The sequence below is a fragment of the Sturnira hondurensis genome, unplaced genomic scaffold (assembly GCF_014824575.4).
Source record: "Sturnira hondurensis isolate 20B ecotype Veracruz unplaced genomic scaffold, ASM1482457v3 Scaffold0021795, whole genome shotgun sequence".
NCBI classification, from domain to species: Eukaryota; Metazoa; Chordata; class Mammalia; order Chiroptera; family Phyllostomidae; genus Sturnira; species Sturnira hondurensis.
The window spans coordinates 1,402,328-1,423,117 of NW_028094426.1; the positions used below are offsets into that span (position 1 = coordinate 1,402,328).

At 39.3% G+C, this 20,790-nt stretch overlaps 1 protein-coding gene across 2 annotated transcripts in view; it reads right to left on the reverse strand.

Annotated features, from left to right (window-relative positions):
• The window catches only part of STK38L (serine/threonine kinase 38 like), a 74,318-nt gene that overhangs the window by 15,561 nt on the left and 37,967 nt on the right, over window positions 1-20,790 (reverse strand). For both annotated transcript variants that reach the window (XM_037033783.1, XM_037033784.1), the window contains 2 exons: window positions 12,161-12,305; window positions 8,585-8,636 (listed from right to left, as the gene is read on the reverse strand). In XM_037033783.1, coding sequence (XP_036889678.1) covers window positions 8,585-8,636; window positions 12,161-12,294 — 186 coding nt within the window. In that variant the 5' untranslated portion in view covers window positions 12,295-12,305. The remainder of the gene's footprint in view (window positions 1-8,584; window positions 8,637-12,160; window positions 12,306-20,790) is intronic.

Here is a 20,790-nt window from a genome sequence, read left to right on the forward strand (position 1 = left end):
AGTATTCTGATATTGACCTTTACTGTCAAGAAATCTACTTTGCTGCAGTTCCCTAAATCCCAAGGTTGCTGTCACAACTACTGAGACGTATGACACCAAAAGAACGCAGCAGAGTTTCCACAGAGATTTACTTAGGGTAGAATTTAATCTTGGACAAATTTTAATGAACTGCATGTGACTTGGCACACAACTTCCTGAAAATAGGAAATTGTAACAAAATAATTACACAAAGAATTCATTAAAATATTCGTCAGGAGTTTCATAATTCATTCTCCAGAGATCATAAAAATAAGCAGCATTAATAAGAAACATAATGAAATACCTTCAGGTTACATTTGCAATGGGCATTTGTTTCATTGTTCTACTGGATTAGCCAAAAAGTTCTTTTGTTTTTTATGTAAAGATGCCTCTAGAAACACTTAGCTGTCGTTAATTTCATTCTAAACAATTTTGTTACATTGTACTGTGACAGCTGTCAAGTCAGGATGTATTAAAAACTTACCTACATGGGGGAATTTTCGCATAGTCATTTTAACATGGAAGACGGAAGAAAATATGCAACATTTTCATAAATATGAACTAATAAAGCATAAATATTATGCTTTATTATTTCAGGAAAGGTAAAAACACAATTGAAACGCAAAAAAAAAGGATTTGTGCAGTGTGTGCAGAAGGTGCTGTGACTGAATGAAGGTGTCAAAGTGGTTTGTGAAGTTTGTGCTGGAGATGTCTCGCTGGATGATGCTCCAGGGTCAGGGAGACCAGGTGAAGCTGACAGTGATTACATTGAGACATTGAGAACAATCAATATTATACCACATGAAAGACAGCTGACATACTCAAAATACCCAAATCAATAAAGTTGTTATTGGTGAAAATGAAAACTGTGTCTTTTATTTCATGAAAAAAAAAAAAACCCATAAAAGACTTTTTGACCAATCCAATATGTTTGTTTCCCCCCTCACCAAATAAAATTCTGTTTTTTGACACATCTCCTGGTAGAGGTAACATAGAGAGGGATAAAGAAAATCAAAAAAATTAAACCCCTGTTCATCTTTAAAACCCCTATAAAGCTTTCAGTGGTTCAGTTCTAAGGAGACAAGTCAACATAACCATTAAAGCTCAGAAACCTACATGCAGCTCAAGTTGTATAACTATTAAATAATTGTTCCCGACCCTTGTGTGTATATTTTCAAAAGGGTAAACTATTAATTAGGAAAATGTAAATGTGTATATCAATGCAATAGAATTCCGATACTTCTAACAAAGTTAATACAAGGATAAAGACATCAAGAAATTATGTTTTCAATCTAAACATCTTTAAACAGCTAAATGAAGTTACACACTCAGGCACATAAATGCTGGAAACTGTGAATACTATTTGTTCAAAAATGCCTTTTGAATAACAGTTTAAAAACTGAATTACTAGTAAAAGAAAAAGATCAAAAAAGTAGTTTTAGATGTTGAGACTATAATTTGAAAGGCCACATGGTGGCAGTGTAGGACTGTCTTTCAAGGTAGTAAAGAGTGAGGCCCCTCTTTAATGACACAAATGAATTTACATGTAAGAATGTTGAGAGGCATTCTAAATTTCTGACTTAGGTTATAAAACAATACAGTGGGATATAGTTTCAGAAACTTGTCTAATCCTAATGAAAAAGATTCATAAATTACACTCAAAACTGACAGAGGCAGCCAAAAGAAACTAATGTTTATTAATATTTGGTAGGTTGTGTAATGCAGCAAATAAACATTGTTCATGCATGGGAGACAGCTATTTAATAGCAAAAAAGGAGAATCCCAAGTATAGATATATAATCTTACAAAAATCTATTCCATGATATTAATCTTAAATCTTAAAAGTCCATGTTATATAGTTCAGAGGTAGCTAAAGAAAATTTATCTTTAAAATTTTATGAAAAAAACAAAAAGCATGCTGACATATCTGGTCACAACTTATGTTAATTAGGTTGCCTTGAAAAAAAATATTTTTGTGGTAATCCCATCTTTCCAAAGAAAACATCAAAAATCTGTGTACAGGGTTAGTATTTCGTGGCTCTCTTTTATGGCTTAAACTTGCTTATACTGGTTTTCCATTGGAGTAAATAATATCCCGTGTTTAATGGGATTTTTCTAACTTCAATGAAGATAAAAATATATCACTTTCTTCCGTTCTCCAGTCCTTCTTAAACGGGTGTTCCTCAAACTCCCAACCCACAGGGTGCTCGGTTTTTGTACCGGACAGCGTGCACAGAAGTCTGGGGGCACGCGGGGGTCGGCTAGCACCTCTGCCTCAGGACGTGTGCTTTTCATGGCTACATCGCATGGTTTAGTTTTCACAAGTAACTTCCGTGGATAATACAGAATGAGTTAAAGATGAATACTGGCTTTCATTTTTAAAAAGTAGATTTATTTTAACCTAATATAAAGATAGTTCCAACAATTTTTATGTTAGGTTGAGAAAGTATGTCTTTTTATAAAATTTGACATAATGTAAGACCTCACCTAAGGCCCACAATAATCATTTGTGAAATTAAACTCTTTACTGAAATGACTAGTTTTATAGATGGTTATTATGGGCCACTGACTATTCTCTAGGGAAGAACTGTCCCCCAGTCCTGAGCTATGTAGAAGGGTTAAAGAAACAGCTCTAATGTGCTCGGTGCTTCCTGGTGCAGACGAGAGGCCGCAAACTGGAGGCTACACACCGTCTTCAATTCATACTGTACCTGACTCGGCCTGCAGCCATTTGTAAAAATTTGAATTACATGTCAATCTTTTTTAAAGAGCAAGTGATGCCACATCAAAATCCAGATTTCCAGCTCCTCTTGAAAAACATCAGGCCAGGAGAGACGGCCCCCTTTTGAGGGGCATGGGTTCGGTCTTCCCCACTGATGCCAGTCACCAGGTGACTTACATAAATGGGCTGGTCCTGTCATTTTGTTTTGTTTTGTTTTTTTCAGTGAGTTCAGTGTGGTATGACTTTATCAAAAGATAACCACTTGACCTGGCTGGTGTAGCTCAGTGGATTGAGCTCGGGCCTGCGAACCACACGGTCGAGGTTCGATTCCCAGTCAGGGCACATGCCTGGGTTGCAGGCCAGTTCCCAGCAGGGGACACACAAGAGGCAACCATACATTGATATTTCTCTCCCTTTCTCCTTCCCTTCCCCTCTAAAGATAAGTAAATAAATAAAAAAAATTTTAAAAAAAAGATAACCGCCTGGTCGGGTAAGACCCCTCGCGGGGGGTGGGGGGGGGGCAACCTAAGCCAGACATGATCACTTGGGAGGCCATCATGGAAGGACTCAGGGGGCTGCAACAAAGAGGATGTGATGGACCACCTCCCACCCCACCACCCCCAGCTATTCTGACATAGCCCAAGTCCCCATTTCTGTCTGGGAGAAGCGCTTCCTGGTTCTAATCCACTTAAGCCTAAAAACATGATGGGAAAGGTGGGGCAGCTCCTTGCCAGCTACAGTGGGATCCAGGGTGAGTTCCTAAAGTCCTATGAAGCCTGCTTTGCCAAGAGTGCTTTCATTCATATGACATTCATATGTCCAAGCAGCAAATGAGTATGTCTCCCAAAGTTTTTACAACCCCCTTACCTGACAGACACTGACTCAGATTAAGCCCTCAGATTTCTCTGAAATGTTATATACTGTTTGATCCTTGCTGCCTGACATTGATTGATGAGCTTCACCTGCATTCCTGTGTATTACACGAAGCTAATAAAAGCCCTTGTGGAAGAGGATCTTGTCCTTCTCTCCTCTGAGAGACTGACCATCTCTCCTCCCCAAGCAGTTCATGTCTTGGTAGTTTCATTTTCATCTGTGCCGGATTGGGGGACTTGCTGGCAAAGTTGCCCCCACACTAAACCATTACCTCTCTCACTTAAAATGTAAAGAAATGAATTAAAAAAACAGAGTAAAATTTGAGTTTTCTAGATTGAATCAACAAATTAATAAAGTAATCACCTTTGGTATAAATCATAAAATATTTTGTTACTTGATTTAATACTGCAAATATAAAACAAAAGCAGGTACAATCCTAGGAAAGGTACAGAGAAGATAATGGCTTGATTTTAAATCATTTGGAAGACTATTCTTTAAATATTACAGACTTCCAGTAAAGATGGAGGTGTAGGTAAACATGGCTCGCCTCCTCACACAACCACAGCAAAAGTTACAACTAAACTACAAAACAACTATCACCCAGAACCATCAGAAAACTGAGCTGTATGGAAGTCTGACAAGTACAGAATTAAAGAAGTCACATTCATCCAGACAGGTAAGAGGGGCAGAGAAGTGGAGACATGAAACAGGCAGTCCCACACCCATGTGTGGTGGATAAAAACCGGGAGGGACACCGCAGGAGGGAGGGGTCCAAGCCCCACAACAGAACACCCAGCCCAGGGTTCCAGTGCCAGGAAGCTGTAAAAACCAGCAGGGGGTGGGGCAGCAGAAGAAACTGTGGGATTCTCAGGTATCTCCTCTTAAAGGGTTTGCAACAGGCATGACTTCCAGAGACCTACTCCCTCTGGACTCCAGCACTGGGGCAGCAGCTTGAAGGGCACTATTGGCATATGGGGGAAAACTGAAGTTCCTGGCATCAGGGCAAGTGCTGGGGGACAAGTTCCTGGGCAGACACTCCAGAGGCAAGGCAGTGGCCACTGTCTGTTTTCTGAGCTCTCCTCCACAGAGAGCCACAGAGTAGTGACACTGTATCTGAGACTCCATCAACCTGGTTCACACAGGCTGCCCCGCCCAGGGAATTACCTAAGGCTCCACTCCATCCCACTAAGGGGTGTGCATTCCTACAATAGGTCACACTCCCAAGGCAGCAGATCAAAGCAGCTCTACCTAATACACAAAAACAAATGCAGGGAGGGTGCCAAAATGAGCAAAGAAAGATAGCCCAAATGAAAGAACAAAACAAACTCCAGAAAAAGAACTACACAAAATGGAGATAAGCAACCTACCAGCTGCAGTGTTCAAAACACTGGTTGTTAGGATGTTCCAGGAACTCATCATTGGGTACTTCAATAGCATAAAAAAGACCCAAGCAGAAATGAAGGTTACACTAAGTGAAATAAAGAAAAATTTACCCGGAATCAACATTGAAGTGGATGAAGTCAAGAATAAAATCAGTAATTTTGAACATTGATGGGGGACTCAAATGTTGGAAAAAATTTAGTTTCAGATCCACCCTGACTCCAGGAGGCCATAAGCAGTTCCACCTTTGTGCCTCAGGAGGACTGCAAGCCATCAAGATGGTGTCTGAGCCACTGTGCTCCAGCGTGACATGTCCATCGTCCAGGACACAGATAATGAGCACTGCCCAGGATACAGGTGAAAGAATGAGGCAGCTTTTATCTGATTAACTTTTCCCCTGAATTCCAAACCCCATACCTACACGTTTCTTCTTATAAAAAGGTATGTTTAAAATGGAATTTTAAAATGGTCTGTTAGGGTTAGGGTACATAACCCACTATCTCAAGTCACCAACCATCTGAATAAAGTGCCCATAAAGACTCAATTCCTGCCTCTGCTAATTATTGGGTCTGGAACCTGACAGGCAGCATAACACTGGTTTTTCCAGTTTCAACATAAAGAAAAAAAATTCAATCAAAATGGCAAGAAGAAAAAGATTCCAAAAACAAAAAACGAGGATAGGGTATGAAGCCTCTAGGATATCAAAAGTACCAACATCCAAATCACAGAAGTGCCAGAAGAAGAGACAGAGAAAGAAATTAAAGACTTATTTTTAAAAAATGAAAGAATAATTCCTTAATTTGGTGAAGTCCAGGAAGCACAGAGAGTCCCAAACAAGATGGATGCAAAGACAACTACACCAAGACACATTATAATTAAAATGCCAAAGATTAAAGATAAAGAAGGAATCTTAAAAGCAGCAAAAGAAAAGCAGAGAGTTACCTACAAAGGAGTTCTCATAAGACTGTCAGCTGATTTCTCAAAAGAATCTCTGTAAGCAAGAAGGGACTTGCAAGAAGTATTCAAAGTGATGAAAAGCAAAGACCTATAACCTAGATTACTCTATCCAGCAAAGCTATCAGTTAGAATTGAAGGGCAGATAAAGTACTTCCCAGACAAGGTATAGCTAAAGGAATTTACCATCCCCAAGCCATTATCATACAAAATGTTAAAGGGACTTACTTAAGAAAAAGAAGATCAAAACTATGAACACTAAAATGACAATAAACCCTCAACTATCAACAACTGATGCTAAAAAAACAAACTAAGCAAACAAGCAACATAGGAACAGAATCATGGATAGGAAGATTATTTGGAGGGCTATCCATTGGGAGAGGAAAGGGGAAGAATGAGGGGAAGATACAGAGATTAAGAATAACAATTGGTAGGAACGGAACAGACAGGGGGATGTTACAAACAGTAACAGGAAATAGCTTAGCCAAAGAACTTATGAGTATGACCCATGGACATGAACTAAGGGGGGATTGCCAGAAGGAATGGGGGGTACAAGGAGAAGGGGGAAAAGGGGGACAAATTGGGACAACTGTAATAGTATAATTAATAAACTATATTTAGAAAATTAGATACTATATAAATTCTTCTCTGATCATTGGAAATTGTCACACTAACTGATCTAGGCTGTAGCCATCTCCCCATTACCTAGAAAATAAAAAATAAAGTATACATTTCTTAGTAAACTGTTCCAAGCCTAGCTTTCCACTATGTGCTGTCAATTTACCTTGCTATTTCCTTTACTTCACCCTTTATTCATTATCCTGCACATACACGGTTCGGCACAAATAGCATATTTTTTTATTACACAATTTTTCATTACAAAATCATAAGCATGTAGTTCTGTAACATAACAATACCACACTCCAGCACACCATTATGACATTTTAGGTGAAATGTTCAAATTGCTGTCCATTTCATGTGAGACATTGACGTACCCTACCCACCATATTCAAGCAAGCCTTACTCTGTCGGGCCCTGTGTATTCATCATTTTGTATACAGACCTCAACTCTTATGTACATTCCACCTACTTTATTAAGATTCAAATCAACTGTTACATCTTCCATGAAATATTTTCTAATTCCCCTGAATTAGGGGGAAAATCTCCATGTTTTTAAAAATTTTGCCACATTCTATCATGTATACATTTTACACACACACCCACCTATGTAATTTGCCCTTCTAATCTGTAAACTCCTGAAGAGTCCATTATTGTTCACCAAATACTTATTCTAGCCCTCTGCCAGCTTTGGAGATGTAACGCTAAACAAGTCATTGTGGGGTTTCTGCTTACTTTAAGGCTACCACAGGGACAGTGTTATGACAGAACGTAAGGGTACCTCAAGGGATTAGGGAAGATGTCTCCGTGGAAGTGATGCTTAAGCTGAGACCTAAAGCTTCTTAAAGAATGATGGGAGTGAGGCAGGCGTGAGGAGGTTCTAAGCAGCAGAAATAATGTGTGAAATGGTCCGTGGGCAAGATCATGGAAGTTAAGGTAATTCAATATGTTGGTCGGCAAGGGGGTGAGGTGACAAGAGGTAAGCCTACAGAGAGAGAAGCAAAGGCCAACAAGGGATCTTGTAGACCTATGGCAAAGAAGTTGCTCTTACTCCGAGAGCTCTCAGGAGCCAATGAAGGACATTTAGCAAAAAAAAAAAAAAGAGCGATGTGATCCAATTGTTTTTAGACAAATAACTCTGGTTGCGGTGAGCAGAAAAACTAGGTGAGAGAGCGGTCAAGGCTAGAGGAGGAGAGACGAGTTGGGGGCAGTTATTCTTTGGGTGGGGTATACGACAGTGTAAACTAAGGTGGTAGCACTGGATGGCATGTAGAAAAAAGTTTGAGAAGATCTGGCAATTGATTGGGTCTCCNAAAAAAAAAAAAAAGAGCGATGTGGTCCAATTGTTTTTAGACAAATAACTCTGGTTGCAGTGAGCAGAAAAACTAGGTGAGAGAGCGGTCAAGGCTAGAGGAGGAGAGACGAGTTGGGGGCAGTTATTCTTTGGGTGGGGTATACGACAGTGTAAACTAAGGTGGTAGCACTGGATGGCATGTAGAAAAAGGTTTGAGAAGATCTGGCAATTGATTGGGTCTCCTTGGGAACCTCTTTTCTTGTTCTATCATCCTTGAATCCTGCAGATACTGTTCACTAAATCTCTGTTCTTGGAATTTAAAAAAACCTGCTTCCTTTTCAAAGATATCCATCATGTCAACAAAGGAAGAAGCCCACATTCAAACAATGAAATATACATCATCGAAGTTGTCAACTCACCTGACATCAATAAATGTACAAGTCACTGGGGCTGCTTCTGTACAGTAGGTACTGATTTCCCCCAGCTTCACTCAGAAACAAATGATACATACCCAACACCGTGTGAGGTTAAGATACACGACATCATGATCTGACCCACACAGATACTGAGAAACGACTGCCACAGTAAGGCTGGTTAATATGCCCATCACCTCACGTAACTATGTTTTCTGTGGTAAGAACACTGCAGACCTGCTCTCCTGGCAGTTTCCAAGTACATAACACAGGGCTGTACACTACAATCACGGTAATTACAGCCAACATTACCTCTTCATCCGCTAATCCTTCTTCTTCCATGGCTACTTCTAATTTCTTCTGCCTTAACAAAAAAATAAAAATTTAAATTTTAAATACATTCCTAAGTATTCCCATTTTAAAAATATATTTATTCAAGTTTACCACTTCAATTTGTTATGCTAAAAACTCTTTCAAGCTCACTCAAAATACCCACTAAGTATAGTTTTATTTCTCAAAATATAAACCCATTTGTTTTTCAAAATATAAACCCAGTTCAGATTTAGCTTTTTCATATTGGTCAAATAAAATTTACTTCTAAAAATGCCTAAATGAACTGTTCACAAAGGTGACTAATATTCTAAAAAGGGAAACTGTTATCTAATGTTCAAACCACCAAAATCATTAATATTTATCAGGTGTATATTACACATATAAAGGTAACTATAGTGACTAAAATCCAAATTTTAAGGTGGATATCCATTTAGATCCTGATTTTAATTCTTATTAGCTAAATGAGCTTTTTACATCCTTCACTTAAAGTCTTAGCTCAATTTAAGGAAAGATGTTTTAATGCAATTGGGCAGATTTTATTCTAATTCTTTATAAACTAGAAAGTCATCTATGTATATAAAAAGTAACCCATTAACTACCAGAATATTTACTTTTCAAGGTACAGCCAAGTTCAGTTATTCATTATTTTTAAACAGTGTCCCTGAAGGAAGTTAAGCTAAGCACTGCGGGGTGGGGAGGATGGTGGCAGGACACATGAATTAGTAACTAGAGAAATGGTTGTGCTAGAAATTTTGCAACTCATTTTCAAGTGAATATTAAGTATTTTATTTCTATTGTATTGGTTTTTCCTTCTTCCTAATTAGTTTTCCAGTATGCTACAAGAATAACTTTCTAGTATTTATCCACATGGGAACAGGGTTGAGAATTGAAACTATCACACACATTGTTTGGTATTCTTTTTAACAGTATGTCCAAAAGTAAGTTCTTTCCTAATCCACTACAGTCCCCGCTCTTTATTTCTTTAAGAAAATTCCTAGCAGAAATATCTAAATCCTATTCATAAATTAGCACCCAAATGGAGAAGATAAGACCTAATAACATATTCTTCACTGCTTCCTAAGCATGCAATTTTTATCTTTTGTTTAGAAGACCATTCATCTGGAAGGGATAGCAACATACAAACAACTGTTCTTCCATCAAATACCTACAGACCCCTTTCCTTGCCAAGACTGATACTTCATCAAATCATCCTTCATTTAGGGAGGAGAGAAAGTAACTTTGTAACTTTCGTTTGTTTGCACCTTAACTAAGCAGGAACACCTGTGACTTTCTTTTACCTTTTACAAAAATCGTTTTCCTCCTGAAATGCTCTGACATTTTGTTCTTTCATTGTTACTTTCTTTGGCTTATGTATTTATCCATTTAGTTATGCCTTACAAATTCATCACGTTTTCTTAAAGTATAAAGTTTTTTACCATATACATTTTACTATTATTTTAATAATTCAATAATTTTTTATCTTATTTTTTCAAGTACAGTTAAAAGGCAGTATTATTTTGTATTAGTTTCAGGTGCACAGCGAGGTGCTGAGACAATGGCGTACTTTACAAAGTGCAGTCTAAGCTGTCAGTGCTTCCGTGGCACTGCCAAGCTGAGACTTTTTTTTTTAATAGCAGCAAATACTTTGATTTTTACTTTCCTTTGTTTGAAAATCTACTGGTCTTTCCTGGTTCTCTTCTACTTTGTTTACCCCTCCCTTGATGATTTGATCACTTCCAGTGACTTTCACTACATTGACAATAAGTGTAATGACTTATATACTTCAATTTATTTCTAACTTATTTTATGGTTTCTATTTGTGTCCACTACTTGGTATTTCAGTTTTTCATTTTCTCTTGCCTTTTTTGAACTGATTTGCCCCCTCATTCCACTTTTTCTTTCTACAACTTTGGAAGTTACAAACTTTATTTTTATTCTGTTAGTGGCTACCCTAGAAATTACATATACACTTAATTTGTCTAAGTCTGAAATTAAACTTTACCTCATGTTGTATTGCAACATGTATCTATTCTAGAGATACAAAGACATTTAAGAACATTTTAATCCCACTTCCCTCCTGACTGATAGTCCAATGTTAGAAAATATTTCAATTCTATTTTTAAAAAAATGCTTAAGACATCATCATCATTATTGTTATTGTTTTTACACGTTGATTTTTATTGGGGCTTACCTGCCCATTTACATTTAAATCTGTTTGTAATCACTTCCTTTCTGTCTAAATGCAATCTTTTGGAATTTTTCCTGGTGACAAACTCTTAGTTTAACTTGCCTCTGCTCCATTCTCTTTCCCATCTTCCTTCAGGAACTCTGATTAAAGGTATGTTAGCTTTTTCTCACTAGTCTCTGTGTTTAACTCTTTCACATTTTCTTACTGTCTCTCTAGGTGGACTTCTTACTAGTTGTTTTATCTTCTAGTTCTAATTCTCTCCTCAGCTATGTCTAATCTGCAGTGAGACCTGTTCAAAATGAAGTTTGAAACCTGATTCTCCGTCTCGAGTCCTGTTGCACTAAAGTTGCACCACGCTGTTTGCCCAGGCACGACATTTTAGAGCCAGTATTGACTTGTTTCTCTCACATTTCATATCTGGCTAGTTTCCATGTTTTTTTCTTATCTTTCTCACCCGTCAATTCTTTTCTGTCGTTGCTGTCAACAATCCTAACTCAAGTCTCCTTTCTAAATATTTGCCTGCACTGCATCACTTTCCTGTTTCTAATCCCTCCTCCCACAGGCCATTCTATACATCACAATTGAAGTACTCTTCTAGAGAAACACCTGCAACCATTTGATTCTGCTGTTCAAAACTCACGCAGGCCCTCCACTACCCTGAGAAGAGCTACGCTAACAAAGCATCCAAGGCTCCCAGGAAATGCTGACATCCAGCTTCAGCTAAATTGAACGGTGCCTGACCTGGCACTGAAGGTGATTTCTTCTGTCTCTAATACGCTTCCTCCTGCTCTTTTCCTTTTTCCTTCTCCCTTCGATGTATGTATACATAAGACCTTTTCTTTAGAGCTCTGTTTAACACCACTACCATTTATGCAGCCCTCCCACTTGCCTCAGATAAAAGCAATCTCTTTTTTGCTTTTCTCTTAGTGAAACTTTTCACTCTTTCATGCAGTATATATGTGCATTACCTCCCTTACTGTATTTTCCTGAAGGCAAAACAGCATGTCTTTCATTTTTAATTCTACCATTCCCACTTATGTGTACACAACACCATAAATGTTTTTGGATTAAAGTCAATTATTCATAATGCATTTCTCTAAAAGCAAGTAAAAAGCTATATCGTAATTTCATGGTTGGAAGCGTTTTGTTTAAAACATCGACTGACATTTGAAATAAGTATATGGGTGCACAGCACAAGAACCTGTTCTACAAAAATAAAACAAAGAACTAGGTCCCCTGTCCATATAAGGAAACTAACACAGGGATCCACAATATTTGTATTTTCATAAGCAACACGTTTACACTGCATTCAGAGTATTACCAGCTTATTTAATTACACGGAATATTTTGACTAGCCTTCACTATACCTGGTTTCTCTCTCTTCATGCTGCAAAATTAGGTTGCTGTAGAAGTTCTCCAACGTGAGCTTGGCCACAGTCACTCTCTCCCGGGTATGGTTGCTCATAGGGAAGGTGGCTGTAGTCCCCGCCGTCATTGCCATAGCAACGGAAACTGAAATAACATATAAACACAAATCATTCAGTGGGGGGGGGACTTATTTTCCATTTTAACAAACTCTAGAAATGGTTTGATTTCTGCTAAAAAAAATGGTATCCCAACAGTTAAGATATCCATTATTTCACATTATAATACAGTAATGCAATACCAGTAAAGAAAGAAAGGTGCACTATCCCCAGAGCAACAGAAATTAATTTTTTGCGCTGGCCAAATGAGTGGTGAACCATGAATGGAGAGGAAGCACCAGTGTCCGTCCACACTCAACACAAGTACATTTACATAGAAAAGGCTGTATTCATCAAGCATTCAAGCAAGAAAGGTTCCATCTACTTTGTTGCTGTTTTATTGATTACTAAATAAAATCCACAAGATTGTGCTAATCTTCTGTCCCCAATAAATGCAAGTCCTCTATAGGAGTTAACGCGGTTTAGTTAAATAGTAAGAAATGGCTTCTGCGCTATAAATTTTATGAAACATGAAGTGTTACACCAGTAAGCACACAAACACCGGTCTGAACCAATTCTTGTGAATACACGTTTCACGGGAAAATATTTTTAGGGAAAAGTCCCTTTGGATGGAGTCCACGGTTGCCCCATTTCATCCCGAATTCTGTCATTTCAGACAGCAGTGTAACAAGGCCCAGTGTACTTTTCCAAACTACGAGGTCCATTTCATTTTCAAATGACACTCAAATGCCCGTAGAAACCAGGCAGGAAACACAAGTGTGTGAATCAAGCCACGTGACAATAGGGAAGTTTTGTGTATGTCTGCTTAGAGCTATTCAGAGCCACCTTTGAAAAACCACTGGGATAGCCACACAAAGTACTGGTTTGAAGAAGATAACCTGGACAATTAGACAAGATAAGGAATGTAACAAAAAGGCTACTTCACAGGGAAACAGATTAAACTCTAGTGGCTGCTTTGGTGGGTGGTGACCCTAAGAAATTTGCCCACCACAGTCTACATCTGGACCAAAACAAACCTGGGATGCTTCCATATGTTAGAGAGATCTTTGCTTATCTGGATGGGGAGCACGACAGACCAACTTAGAGAAGATCCAGACTGCCAAGAGTGAGCACCCAACATTGCATTCTTAGCTGAAAAGTACTCCCCCAAACCTGCCACCTACTCAACACTTGCCTCTCTTTAATTAAACAAAGCTACAGACCCCTGCATATGGACCTGAACTGGACTAGAATCCAGGGATAATGGAGTGAACCCAAAGGGCTTTCCAGTGCTTCAATGTCAATCACAGACTGAGAGTAAACAATCTCCTGTCATGTTACTGAGCTTATATGCTTCAATGCACTGGAGGAGCCTCAAGTCCTTCTGTCTAAACATTACTCCTCTAGCATCGTAAACGTGTTCCTCTGCTGACTAAGTTTTTTATAACAAGAAGCTGATCACATCACCTGTTTAAAATCACTGACACCTCCTCCCTAGCCCATAGCAAATCAGATTAGCTTAGTATGATAAAGACGACTCACATACTCTAAATGCTAGTATGTATCAGGAATTTCATGATTCTTTTCCGCTGAACTTCCCTTTTTTCTCCTCGGGATTAAGAAAGTGGCACTTTGTATGCATGACTGCACTTCATCTTCACAAGGGCCCTGTAGAGTAAGGGGCGAAGCTTAGACAGGTCACACAGCTAGTGAGAGGTGGAGTCAGGACTCCAGGCACCATCTCCAACTTGCCGTTCCAGCCTTATCTGCTGCCCTTCCTCACCACTCATTCTTCTCCCAACAACATACTTGGCTCTTTCATGCCTCCAAGCCCTCACAAGACCAATCCCTAAATCCGTTATGTCCTGAACTCTCTTCACAGGAATCCTGCTGATGCTTTGAGGCACAGTCTCACTGGGAAGACTTCCCTAACATTCCCAACCAGGACAGACTTCACATCTGACATGCTTTCAAGTGTGTTCTCTAGCATTTGTACCAATAAATGCCAGGTGCTGGTGCTTGTCACTCCGTTTCTCTATCCTACTAAACCACAACACCTCTGGGCAAGAACTGCTGATTCATTCTTGACTATTTATCACAGTAGCACTGTATCTGACACACAGTTGGCATTAATGAATGACTGACTCAACCTATCAAATGTGGGGTGGGGAAGAGTTGAAAGAATCAGCTAACAATAATAAGCAACTATGGGGGAAAAAATTACTGAACCTAAGAGCCAAAAGTTTAGAGCTCTAATCCAGACCCTGCTGCTGAGCAATCACATAGTCTTATTCAAATCACCAGAACACTCTGAATGCGTCACTTTCCCCGAGACAGGCATTATATTTGCTCTGCCTCATTCCCAGGGCACCTGAGACAATACACAGCAAACCTACAATGGCTTATACAAATGTAAGGCATAATTTTAGACACTTAGTTTAATTTTTTAATGTGCTAAATCCTATAATAATATTACTTTTAAAAACCATAAATAATAAAAATAAATGAAACTCAAGAATTATCATGGCCAAATGATTTTTAAGCTTTAAGATGCTGTTCTTGGAATGCTATCTAAGGCAATGCTATCAAACCATTTTTGGAAATCTCAGAATCACTGGGTTCACATTCTGTGTTTCAGGATCAGATGCAGAAAACTCAAAGAAGGAAAAGAGAAGAGGGGTGGTGTTTGACAGGCATCCCAAATCATGTTTGTTAACTGGGACCTGGGGTTTGGGGCGCAGGGAAGGAAGCTGGGGAGCATGGACTGGAAGCTGAGGAATTCAAATAATATGAGGACATTCAAAATATACAAAATTAAACATGTTTCTTATTGAAAGACTTCCCAGCATCTTTAATATGTTAATATATATCCCAAGTTCTCAAAAAGGTGATAAGGTATACAATTTGCAGCAGTATTACAGGGACCCTTCTTTAGCATATAAAATTTGAGTTCACAGACAATTCTCTTCAAACTCTAGTTTAAAAGTGCCTGTACTTTTTAACAAACATTTGGAAGGGGACATAAAAGCTCCAACAAAGAGCAACACCTAGGGATTTTGGAGTCCTTTCTCCATCCTCCGGATCTGGGACGGGGAGGGGGGAGAAAGGACTATGTAGCTGACAGGGAATGTTCAAATTGGCTGGCCAGTTCTTAGGGGGAAAACGGGTCAAGACCCAACTGTAGTTGTCAGAGGTCTCTATTTTCCTTTCCAAAAGTTTGTGGTGAATAAATGAATAATGACTTTATAATGACTCTAGAAAAAAAGCACTTTATAAAAGCACTTTTATAAGTCATTATAAAAGCACTTTATAATGACTCTAGAAAAAAAGCACAAAGAAATAGCGCATAAGTAAATATTTCAGAAGTCAAAAAGAAAGATGACCGTGAATTCAGGGTGTGGCTGTGGAAGGCAGCTGACTGGCTGCCCAAGGGGCCCTCACAACAGGCTGCCCTGCTGGTAAGCCAGGGGGCGAGGTCTGGCCTGCAGTTGTCAGCATCTCAGAGCAGTCAAATTCTGGAAGCTGCTTTGTTCTCAGAGACTTCACAAGAGACAGATACGCAAGACAAATGGCAGCTTACTGATTTACACAGTAAGAATCTGAGTAACAAGGAACAGATCCTTGCATCTTTTTGCACACGCCTTCCGTCCTTGTAGGCAAGCTATGAGGGTCAGATTGCTTGGCAAGCCTGGCATCAGGACGAAGAGAACTGTTATTAAAGTTAAACATTTAATGGCATCAGGATAAGGTAAACTGGAAGGAAGGAAGGAAAGGAGAGTGGAAAGGAGGGAGGGAGAGAGGGAAGGAGGAAAGGAGGGAAGGAGGGAAGGAGGGCAGGAGGGCAGGAGGGCAGGAGGGAGGGAGGGAGGACTAACTGCTATCCAGCCCAGGGCAATCCCGCCCACTCTAATGTGGCTGGAGAGGACCAGTTCTAAGCTCTGCTGTTGGCTGGGCCTTCCCTGAATGAAACAGCACTGGGGAGCTAGAGGAGGGCAGAAATATTACAGAGCAAAACTTCTGGGGAAATTTTTATGAAACATAAAAAATATCAGTGAATTAAAAAGCAATTCCAAACAACTAGGAATTATTTGCAGTAACAATACAGAAATAAATATGAAGTTGTTTCAGATCAGGATTTGTGAACCTGAGGTCTTCATGAAAGAGGGGTAAACAGAAGATCAGGTTTCTCCCACGATAACAGGATGTAACGCATTCAACTCCCAAACCCAGAAGTGGACATTAAGTAAAGAAAAACAGCTTCCAGACACTTTATGATTCAGTCATTAGCACTATATTCTTTCCATTCGAATTACGTATATGTGCAAGTGTGTATGCCTTGTTCAAAAACCTAATCAGAGAAAATCCTATGTCTACTCATTTTTGTAATGGGAGTATTGTAGCATCCGACATCCAAGACACCAAGTACCAAGCACACAGTAGGCATTCTATGAATAAATGATGGTGAGTAATTAACTTAAACTCAACGGACTTTCAATAATGTATGTTTCACATATAGTAATTTCCTCTGGGTTACAGAATCATTTAGTGTTACATTAACCTTCAGAAATAAATCATACTTGAGTGATACAATTGCATAAAAGGCCCCAAATTCTACCTTTAGTCTCAACTAAATAGTGTCTCTTAGGAAACAGCTTTAAAATTAAAATAATATATTTCCTTCTAACCAGACACAAATAGGTTTTTAAAATTCAAATTAAACAAAACTAAGACCAGCAGTGACCAAATTATTACAAAGAATGAGCTAGATGACTGGCACTTATTACATTGCAAATTTATTCCTCTAATGGATTTAACACTGTTCTTTGTCTTTTACTAAAGCCCTTTCTTTAGCCAGAAAAAGAACAGGATACAATTTGCAAGTCTAGAATTCCTGGACTGATAAAAACACTAGGTGCCCTTGAAGTTCCTTTTCACGAGTTTTCTCCGGACTCCCCTATTTGTTAATGGGGACACTACCAATAGTTAAGTCCAGCATTCTTTCCCTTATTGAGCCCGGGGAAAGGAGATAACAAATTTGGCACTCAGGACACCTATAAATAGACGCGGTGTCTCCAACCACTTACCATCAAACTTTTAAAGCAGGAAAACAGAACTGCTTTACCTGACAGGTAAAACACACTATTTAATGGGTGGTTTCACCTCAGGTTTCACATACTACATTTCAGAGGAAAGAGTATCTTCAAGGCTACTGTGCTACCTCAGATTATAAAAATTTTCCTAATTCATCATTAGGTGTAACCATTATGCCCTGGGCTATATAAGATCTTTAGATCAGATATTGTATCCTATGCTGTATGGTAAAAACAGTATAGCCATGGCTTCTGTCCTCTCTGAGGTGTAATCCAAAGAGGAAGAAATTCACAGTCAGGTAAAGGTTCAAGTCCCAGCCCTAACTTTTAATAGTTGCATTATTTCCAACCAACATTTACTGTACATGCCCACTACTTACTAACACTGCCCGAAGTACTGGGTTTATGGGTCTATGAAGACTGATAAAATACAGTCCCTGCCCTTGCGGAGGCTCACAACCCTAGGAGAACACAAAGAAGGAAGAAATTAGCTCTTCAAGGGGAAATGTAGTGAAAGGGTTAATAGAGGAAGAGGTGCTTGACCTGCATCTTAAGGCGAGTAGGGGAGATAAGGGTTCATAAGTCAGGTGCACAGGGCGAAGGAGGATGTAAGAGAATGACGCAGACGGACGTGGGCATGGAGAACGGCTCGAGTGCATTTAGTGGAATAGCAGAAGATGAAGGCGGAACGACAGACAGGAATAAAATACCTTTCTATGATAAAATACCTTTTTTTTGCCATGTTAAAAAATTATCCTGAGTGTCAAGTGGGACTCAGTCAAGGATTTTCATTAAGTGAAGAACTAACTAACAATAAAGAACATTTATTAAGTGCTTACTTAAGTACCAAAATGTCTTCTAAGAATAGTACATGTGTTCATGCATTTAATCCTCGTAACCCCCCTAAAACCCTATCCGAATGCCACTTTGGACAGATTGTGCTAGTATAGGGTGGGTGGTAAAAAGGCTGGTAGTAGATTAGATCAGAGGAATACAAATACGGCTAGTGGGACTCAATCATAAATAATCAGGGGTTATAAACTGGTGGCCTACAGCCACATTTATGTTGGACTGTATTGTGATTTAAAAATTGGAAGGTTTCACATAAAAATCCAGATTTTAGGCTCCTAAATATTCAGATCTGTCAAATATAAGCACACATTCCTGCCTGGAAATAGACTGCTGGAACAGAGAAACAGCGCCTCCTAGCAATACTGTTACCGTAGCCAGTGAACTAACTAACAAAAAAGAAAGCAAAGGCAATCAGACATTGAGTTTAATAAACGGGGGAGCATGAGCCTACTTGCTTCACCAGGAAGGTATGGCTCCACACCCCAGGGGATTACAGCGTTTCCATGCCAAGGGGATCAACACTCCTCCCTTCCACCCTCCAGTATCAGAGCAGGAGGCATTAGACAGGTATAAAGGCCTGTCAAGTCTAGCTAAGGAGTAGACACATCAAAAAACCCCTCAGGGGCCTGGGAAGTTGGTTGGTTCTTCCAAAAACCACCTGGTCCATCCCAAATCCAAGCTCATAATCCCAGGGTAACAAAGAAGTTTTCTTCTCCCCACCCCGACAACTGCCACCCAGTAACACACTCTCCACATGCGTTCGTGTGCTCTCTCTTCTGTGAGCACGCAACCATGTGGCTTTAGCAGTTACCAGGATCTGCTGCAAATGGTTTGGGCTCCCAAAGGACTGAGTTTTAACATGAAGGAGAAGCTATGGACTCCCTTCAAAACAGATGCTATGGCTTTTGTTTCAGCCTTGCTGAAGACAAGGTTGAACTTTTTCCATGGCAGGAGACACAGAGATGGGACATTGGAAACCCAGGGGGCAGCTTCCATTTCCACCCGATAAGCCATCTTGCCACACCACAATCTCCCGTGTGTGGGTCCTTGAAATGCTTTCCTCACAATCCTGTGGAAGAGCCTGATTTCCATGGACAACCATACCACATCCCTTGGGAGTCCAACAACTGTTTACTCCCTTGTGCTCAGCTTCCTCACTCATTTTATTACCTATAAGCTTTATTACCTGCTTCCTGTAAGCACCTGAGATTATAATCCTTTTAAAAATAGTAGCAGAAGAGATTAAAAGAAGGGCACAGGCTACTCAGCTGGAAAGTCTGAAATCTGTAATTATCCCTGGATTTCAGATTTGGATGACTGGGAAAGTGGTCCTCTTTTCTATTAGCAAGGATAGGCAGTACTGGAAGAGCAAACTTGGTGGGGAAACAAAATTACTTCAAGGCTGATCCTGTCTGAGCTATCTAGCCAGAGTCAGGATTCACGTCACCACAACGAAGAGACTACACGCCAGCCTTAGAGCGTTGGTGTGAGGCCTCCATGGCGGTGGCAGAGCACAGCGCTGAAGGGCCAGAGAGCCTGGGTCTGAGTTTTGGCCCAGGCTCTCACTAGCTGTGGGACTTGAAGCAAATTACTTAAACTTTCTGTGCTTCAGTACTAGATTGACGAAGATAAAGGTAACAATGTCCAACTTGTGGACGTGGTGATTATGTTAATATAAGACTTTTAAGAATTAGGAAAGTTAACACTTGGACTTAAAACAGTGCCTAGCACACAGATATGTCAGGTAAGTGCTCAATAAATGAATAAGTTAAATAAGAAAGTATTTTTAAACATCTCTTGACTCATATTAAATGTGCAAAAATGATTAATTTTCTTCCCTTGCCTGCCCAGTCTTCCTGATCATTTCTCCCACCTTGGGCTGCTGCCCTAAGTTGGTTTGCAAATTTAGTCTCTAGTGCATTTTCACTACTTTTCTTAGTCTTAGTCTTAAAACCTACTTAATTCGACAAATCAGGTTGTTGTTGTTGTTTTCTCCATTTATAATCTGATTCCTACATTTAGGGTCAAGAGCTTCTGTTTTGTTTTTTAAGTATTTAATGTGACTCTCCACATTCCGTTGTGTGTCCTATTGACTAGTCCCAAGGAGGAAATTCACAGATGCTTGCTTTTTCTTTTTTTTTCCTTTTTTTTTTTTTGAGAGTCACAAGTCTGGCAGAGTTAGTGCAATGGTGCTGAGGTTAACATTATCATTTTTATTTGCAGTACTGTTTCTAGAAAGAGATATTCTTTTTTTTCCTGCTGACAAAAATATCTTCAATGGTTGATTTCCCAAATGCTTATCTGGCCACAGTAACGCTATTAGTGGCAGACTACCTGAGTATGTTGATCCAGATAATTACTAAAAAATTCCTTTGAACTTTTCTTTTTAACTTGCGGAGGGAAGGAAAAGTGTTTGTGAACCAAATATAAACAAACCAGGAAATAAATTTGCCAAACAAAGTAGCAATTTTACCTAAAAACCAGCCAGTTGATAGATCTTAAGGATCAGGTAAGGTAGAATCCCATTTTTCTCAAAAATATTCAGAAAGAAGCCATGTCTTCTTATAATATTTACATAACTGAATTTCTCTA